Genomic DNA, 7,020 nt, shown 5'->3' with positions numbered 1-7,020 from the left:
ACAGTCACCTTTTCCCCAAGGACGTTTCAGGAACCCAAGCACAGCGCAGTGATGCTGCGGGAATCGCAGAAGCGGTCCAGTATGTGTGGCCTCATGCCGGGTCACTGAGAGTTTACACAAAGGACTTACAGGTGATCTGATTCCATCTTTCCCACCTCCCTAGAGGTAGGGTTCATTCAGGCAAGGAACGCGGACTCGGTGGTTTGCTAGCGAGCTAACCACCGACATACACTAGCCTATTGATGCGTAGCCCGGAGGCTAGAGGACCTGCTTGGTGGGAATCCGGCTTATTCCCGCGGCTGCCCAGCTTCCAGGGCCAATTCAGGGTATCGCAGCTGCTCAGGCTGGGAGTTGCGGGCTCTCCTTTACTTGGGACTCCGCGAGAACCTCGGGAGGTTCTGAAGCCTTCGGGTGACCTCTAGATTCCCTCTCCACCCTACAGCAGGAGCAGAAGCCAGGGAACTGCAGATCTGTCCACGATGCTCCTCGAGGATGTGCCCTGCGCCTCAGCTAACCCATCATTGGTCAAAGCCGTTGGGTTGGGGCTGCGGAGCGAGTTTGGGAAGGGGGTGCCCGCGAGAGGCGCCGGGCTCAGAAAAATGTTTCGGAGAATTCGGAGGACTAATGTCATCGACCCTGGTTAGCAGGGGCTGGCAAGGACCCGGTGACCTGGACAGTGATCTGAGAGGGGCCTGGGCCTCAGCACAGGGAAAGAGGGAGGCGGGGCCGCTAGGGGCTTCGCGTCGTTCAGCTCTCACCCCGGGAAGGTGGTGTAGACGCTTTCCATTGGGGTCAGTCCTTCAAAGAGGCAGCCTCAGCTGGGCTTCTGTGATATGGCGCAGACAACTGAGCCTTAGGCTCCAAGTACCCCGAAAGCCGCGCATGTGCACATGCCCTTCAGCGCCAGGGAAGGGGCGCCTTGGGTCCGCGATGCCCGCAGCATCCGGAATGGAGACACAGTGTCTGGGATACGGACACAGCGTCCGCCACAGCACAACTCCCCCCACGAGGATACCTTGGGGGAGCCCGGGCTCCGCTCACTCCTCTGCTTTCCTTGATCCACTCGGTCCGACACCTCATTGGCTCTTACACCTTCCTCCCCCCACCGCAGTTCTGAGCACGCTGAACTAGAGTCAAACTAAAACAAGTAAATCTTTAATTTTCTTCCCAAATCCTCTGAAACTACTTATACAAACAGTCTTCAAACTATTTTCCCGCCTCCCCTTCCTCCCAGTTGTTATCTGGGGTTGCCACTTCGCCCGGGAGAGGCTGAGGTCAGGCGCTTTGGACCCCTTGACCCTGGAGGCTCCAGCGCCCCGGGGGTGGGAGCAGCGTGGCTGGCGGGGCCCAGCTGCCTCACCCCTTCCCGCAGCAGGACTGGGGTCCCGTGGATGGGGGGTTTGGGGTGGCCTCGGGGCCTTGGCAAGCCTGAGTGTCGGCCCTCTCAGGGAGTCAGGAGCAGACGCGCACCCAAGGCCCAAGCCTGGCTGCAGCTTCGGGCCGCACGGGGAAGGAGTAGCCGAGTCGGGGGACCCAGGGAGAAGGGGTGCCCGCTGGCGGCTCGCGGTCGGCCCCCAGGAAGGTCGTCTGCCCCGACGTGGCCCCCGGTGCCTCTAGAGGGCCTGCCACGGCTTCCCGATGGCCTGGATGTGCTCCTTGGCCTTCAGGCGCAGCGCCGCGATGCTGCTGTTGCGCGGGTCCGCCTCATCCAGCGGAAACTTGTCCCCGAAGCCGGGCCCGCAGGGGTAGGCGGGCGGCGGCGGCGCGAGCGGCTGCAGGCCGGGACCCAGCGTCGGCGGCGAGCTCAGGAAGGGCGGGGGCGTGTAGCTGGCGGGCAGGCTCTGCGCCGGCGGCCCGAAGCCCGGCAGGCTCTGCAGCGCCGTGGCGCCGCCGCCCGGGAGCGGCGGCCCGAGCCAGGACTCCAGCGGCAGGGCGCCCCCCGCCGGTCCCCCGCCACCTCCCGGGCCCGCCCCGAGGGGCGCCAGAGCCGCCGCGGGCGGGGAGCGGCTGAAGGAGAGAAGGGGCGAGTCCTGCAGCTTCAGAGACGACACCTCCAGCTTCTCCTGTCGCCGCCACTTGGCCCGTCGGTTCTGGAACCACACCTGCGGGAGGCAGCACCGTGGCCGTGGGGCTGCAGCCCAGCCAGCGCGACGGCTCCACCACGAGCAAGACCGGGCCGCACCACTGCACACCTGCTTCTCTCCCGCCCCCACTGGATTATCCTTCCTCTTCCGCCCGGTTTCTCCTTTTTGTCCCGTTCCTCCTCCTCTCTTGTTTCCTCTGGGTCCCATCCTGTCCTCCCCACATGTCCCTGCTTATCTCACCCACAGCTGCGGTTGTGTCTGTTTCCCTAAGAGCGAAGTTAACCCTGGCAGCAGACCGCAGGGCTCTGGCGCATCCAGATCTCCCGGACGCCCGTGGCCTGCTGGTTGGCAGCCCCTCCTGACACTTGGCTTTGGCCGCAGCGTCCTCCCTGCGTGGTTCCGCTCTCAGTGGCTCAGACTTTCTCTGCTTCACTTACCTTTTGTCTCGACTGTGAACATGTGTATAAATAAACACTCTACTGTAACTGGCACTATTAGATGCCTAAGTACAGCAATTTCCACGAATTACTGGTTATGATAACTAGTGGGAAAGTGTGCATTTATTTTATCCCAAGCATATTTGAACTGCTGCTTTGATAAGATTTTCATTTTGATTTAATTGATATTCATTTAGGATTTCTGATGTTTCTTATAAACGGCTTTCGATGATTACAATAGTTTATCATATCTTACTTTTACTTTATGGATTTCGCTCTGACATTACCCTAAGATGGGTTCAATGAGTTCAAGTCTTTTTTTCTTTACATATAGAAAGCCTATGTCAGAGTGAAGTCTGGTACCTTTACAATGAAACTTCCATTATTGATTTGATAAAAACACAAGAAAAGGTGTAGTTAGTGTTTCACCACAAAGTTCCCACCCTCAGAAACAGCAGAGAGAATTGGTCTAGTTTAGTGCAGTATCTGGAAAGAACTTTGGCCAAACTAGTGACTTCAGTGTTGAATTTATAAAGGGAAATGGGGGATTAGTTGCGACTTCAGAAAGGAGAAAGCAGTTTTGAGTCAATAGGAGTGGGGAGGGACACCTCCCATCTCTGATGGAGCTGAGAAAAGAGCTACCCAGCACCTGAGCCAAGCAGGGTAAATGTTTGTAAGGCTGGGATTTGGGGGGAGGGGAGGAGAGAGGAAGAACAAAAAGTATAAGTAACCCTGCCCCCTTCCCACAAAATATTCATCTACATATCCAAGGCCCCGATTTTCCCAGATGCAGGAGATATTTGCTGAAAATAGAGAAAAGAGAAACACTGGCCTGGGTGAGGGCTCCCATCTCCCTCTCTTCCCTGTTTCTCTGCATGTCCTGCTCCACCCCCCCAACCCCCAAATATCGGCTATAGTCTTCAGATCCAGTATCTCAAATAGGAAGGCTAAAAACCGGGATAGCCGCTCTTACACAGCTGAATGCAGTTGGAGGCCCTGCCTAGCACCCACACCCCTATCTGATTACATCATAGTCATGTATTAAGAACCTGCCATATGCAGGGCACTGTGCTGGCCCTATGGGCACAGAAAAGTCACAGACATTGTTCTCAAGAAGCTCATAACTTAGAAAACAAGCCAAAGACCTGAACAAGTAAAGAAGGAGAAAAGGAGGTGGGACGGAGGTGGCCTCAGGTGTGAAGGCTGTCCCTGGACAGGCTCTGCCTTTATACTGCCCGTGCACTGGGAGGGTTGGCCTCTCCTCTTCCTTCCTCTTTCACTTGTATGCTCTTTGTCTCCCTTCACCATCTTCCTCCTTGAAAAGTAGGTGCTAATACGCTCACCTCTTCAATGAAATCATTACAGCTTTACTGCCCCAAATCAGGAGAAACTGAACTGTCCGTGCCAGTTAATCCCAGGTCACTTTAGGGAACTATGTTTGAAAGCCATGACGTTTCCTCATTACTTTAAACCCCCAAACTAAGCAGAAGAGACAAAGGCAAGAGCTTGTCCCCTTTTACTTTTCAGACAAGGCCAAAAGCCCCCAAATGTCTGAGTATCTCACATCCTGGAAATCTAATTCATTAGACACACACAAAAATTGCATCTTAGCTCTCCTGCCTTTCGGACGCAAAGAAATTGGTTCCCAGTGACTCCTTTTCAGGCCTCCATAAACTCTTCCCAATTTGGAAATCCTCCCAGACTTTTTACAGATGACTAGCAAATATTTAAGGCTTTCAAATATTTTAATGATCAGGGATTAAAGATAATTCAGCTTTAATTAAAGCAAAAACCCCTTTACAGCAATAAGAAAAGGCCTCTGCAGCAGCAGGAAGTTTGGGGGGATGTACCCCAGAGAAGTAAAAGTCAAGTCCTTAAATAAATCCACTGAAAGGGTCAACTGCAAGGCGCCAGGCTCCTCACAGGAAGACAGGGTTTTTGTTTTAAACAGGTTACACGCAGCTAGTGACTAGGGTGGCATTTGGCACCCCAGTTCGGTGACCCTCAAATGCAGCTTACAGTCCCTCTCCACACAGTACTGACCCCCCACCCACAACACACACACATACACACCCCCATCCTGGCTGTGTCTAATGAGCTGTCACTTCTTCGCCTTGCCTGCCATTCCCAATTTCTGTCTTTAACTCAGAAGAGGGAGACCGCAAAAGGGAGATGGAAACTGCCACCTGGAACCGAGTGCCCGAAGGATGGTGCGTGGGACACCTGGAAGGTCTGCGACGCTCCTTTGGGGCTCTGGGCCCCTCAAGTAGAGGAAGGCCCACGAGAAACGTGTCATCGTAAATATAACCGGGTGGACTCCTGGGCATTCAAGGGAGCATTGGCTGCAGCTCTGGCTAGGGCCCTCCAGGGGACCGATCTGGGCGCTTTACCTGGACCCGGACTTCAGGTAGATTGACCTTGCCCGCCAGCTCTTCGCGGCTGTACACGTCGGGGTAGTGGGACTTCTCGAACGCGCGCTCTAGCTCGTGCAGCTGGTACGTGGTGAAGGTCGTGCGGTTCCGCCGGTGCTTCTTTTTGGGGGGCTCCTCTTCGGCCAGCTTAGCGTCGCCAGCAGAGGGTCCGACAGGCCGCCCTGGGCTTGGCCGCGCCTCCCCCGTCTCCTTGGTGCAGTAGGGGCCAGGGGCTGGGACGACCGGGCCCCAGAAGGTCAGAGATACTCCCCAGAGTATTCCTGGAGCCCACCCTCCCACCCATGGGCACTGGCATCTGGATGCGGACTCCGAGGTGGCCTGGCAGGGGGTCGGGGGTCGGGGTAAGGGCTGCGAGGAGCCCCTAAGCTTTCTCTGATCGCAAGTTGGAAGCTCCGGCTACACCTACAGTGCCCAACCCCCGGCCCAGGCGCCTTGATAAAAATTAAGGCAGGGTCTCTCTCCTCTTGCAGAGTTCCTGAGTTTGGGCTCCCCGGGGCCTCGCAGCAGCCGGGGTGCGCACTCACCTTCGTACTCCGGAGCGGGCGCCACGGCCCGCGGAGGGGAAGGCTCCGTGCCTCCCCCCAGTGCCTTAGGGCAGGCAGCCCGCAAACCGAGCCTCCTGTCCCCCTCCTTGGCGCCTCGGGCGCCCGGCTCCGTCGGGAAGGAGCCGAGGATCCCATCATCCTTGGTAAATCCCAGGATGGCTTCGATGCTGTGCAGCCGCGACGTACTCCCGCCCGGGCTGCGGAGCAGGTGGCCGGTGAGCGAGAAGCTGCCGTCGGCCATGGTGGGGGCACAGCCGGGCAGGTGCATGGGGAGAGCGGGAGGCAGGAGGGCGCCGCCCGAGCTCTCAGCAGCGCCGTCTACTTTGGGGACAGAGAAGAGGCTCGAAGTCGGTGTTTTCCCAGTGCAGCCGTCCAATCCGAGAGCCACGGATCCAAGGTCAAGCTCAGTGGGCAAAGCCGTCGGGACTTGGCGCGCTGGAGGTGGGTGAGCGCTCGGCCCGCGGACGCCTGGGTCACTGCAGGAGTAGGCCCGTGCGACTCCCGCGAGCTGGGGCTCCGGGCGCTAAAGATCGCTAGCCCGCTGACCCGGCTCCTCCCCGCTGCCTCCGGTCCGAGCCCCTCCCCGCAAACCCCCCTCCCCACGCCGGCAGAGGGGCGGATCCTTCGCTCACCCAGACCCCAGGGGAGGGCAGCCCTCAGAACCTTCCACCATCCACCTTCCACCTGTGGATTCACTCCAAACACACTCCGGGGACAGACGACAGCCGTGGGATGTTCGACAGGCCTGGGGACCAGGGTCTGGGAGTCGGTGACCCCAGTCCTGCCTCGGTGGGGCCGACGCCCTCGGTCTCATCTCCTCCCCTCGGACTTGCCTCCCTCCTGGGGCCCACCTACCCCTTCACCTCCCCCACCCCAGACTCGCCTCCGCCCTTCGGCTCTGCTCCTCTGTAGGGCTGAGAGTCCGGGGCGACCCTTCGAAAGGCTTCTTGGCTCCACTGCGTTGGAAGTCCGTCCACGAATCGTTTCTGCTTGAATGTTCCCGTCTCTGTCCCTCTTCTTACCCGCTCGGGCAGTCCCCTTTCGGCTCCGTAGTCCAACCGGCCTTCGGGTTCGCTTTGCTTGTCATAGCTGTTAGCGACTCCAGCCTGTCCTCTCGGACCGGGGGCCGGCAGGCGCCCTGACCCCAGCGCCCGCTCCAGGAGGCGGTGGGGCCACCTGTGCTCGCACTCCTGGGACCTCAAGGGCCCGACGGCCCAGCTGGAGGCTGCGAGGCCCGAGGCGGACGGACGCGCTGCCGGCCTAAGGCTGGGAGGGAGGCCCACTCGGGCTCCTCACTGTCTCGGACTGTGTTCTGCGGGAACCCTCCCCACCAACCAATTCTCCGAGCTGATGAGATGACCCAACCTGTGGCCCAGTGGGGAAGGACCTTGGGGGTTGCGGGGAGGCCTCCAGCTTCTCTGGGGGGCGCTTGCCTGTCTTTCCCCTTGGGGGTGGTGGTGGTGGTGGTGGGGAGGCTCGAGGCTTCCGTGGCCCAGAGCGACTCACGGGCCAAGTGGAAAGA

At 58.8% G+C, this 7,020-nt stretch overlaps 1 protein-coding gene across 1 annotated transcript; it reads right to left on the bottom strand.

Moving 5' to 3' along the window:
- Nucleotides 1-1,519: 1,519 nt before the first annotated feature.
- On the bottom strand, nt 1,520-5,766 carry RAX (retina and anterior neural fold homeobox). Its single transcript, XM_090285078.1, has 3 exons — nt 5,478-5,766; nt 4,912-5,165; nt 1,520-2,102 (listed from the first exon to the last, which is right to left on the bottom strand). Exons 1-3 carry the CDS (start codon nt 5,764-5,766, stop codon nt 1,614-1,616), a joined length of 1,032 nt encoding a protein of 343 aa, XP_090141204.1. The 3' UTR covers nt 1,520-1,613.
- Between the last annotated feature and the right edge of the window lie 1,254 nt (nt 5,767-7,020).

Source organism: Furipterus horrens, unplaced genomic scaffold (genome assembly GCF_987537825.1).
Source record: "Furipterus horrens unplaced genomic scaffold, mFurHor1.1.pri manual_scaffold_8, whole genome shotgun sequence".
Taxonomy (NCBI): domain Eukaryota; kingdom Metazoa; phylum Chordata; class Mammalia; order Chiroptera; family Furipteridae; genus Furipterus; species Furipterus horrens.
Note: the sequence above shows the minus strand (reverse complement) of the source record. Positions and strands in the feature narration are given on the sequence as shown.

Bases quoted from the DNA above. Each gene is read 5' to 3' on its own strand.
- RAX (XM_090285078.1), bottom strand. From the start codon at position 5,766: ATGCACCTGCCCGGCTGTGCCCCCACCATGGCCGACGGCAGCTTCTCG. The intron at 5,166-5,477 runs GTGAGTGCGCAC...CGGTCGTCCCAG, and splicing joins GCCCGCTCCGGAGTACGAAG to CCCCTGGCCCCTACTGCACC. The intron at 2,103-4,911 runs GTAAAGCGCCCA...TGCCTCCCGCAG, and splicing joins TACCTGAAGTCCGGGTCCAG to GTGTGGTTCCAGAACCGACG.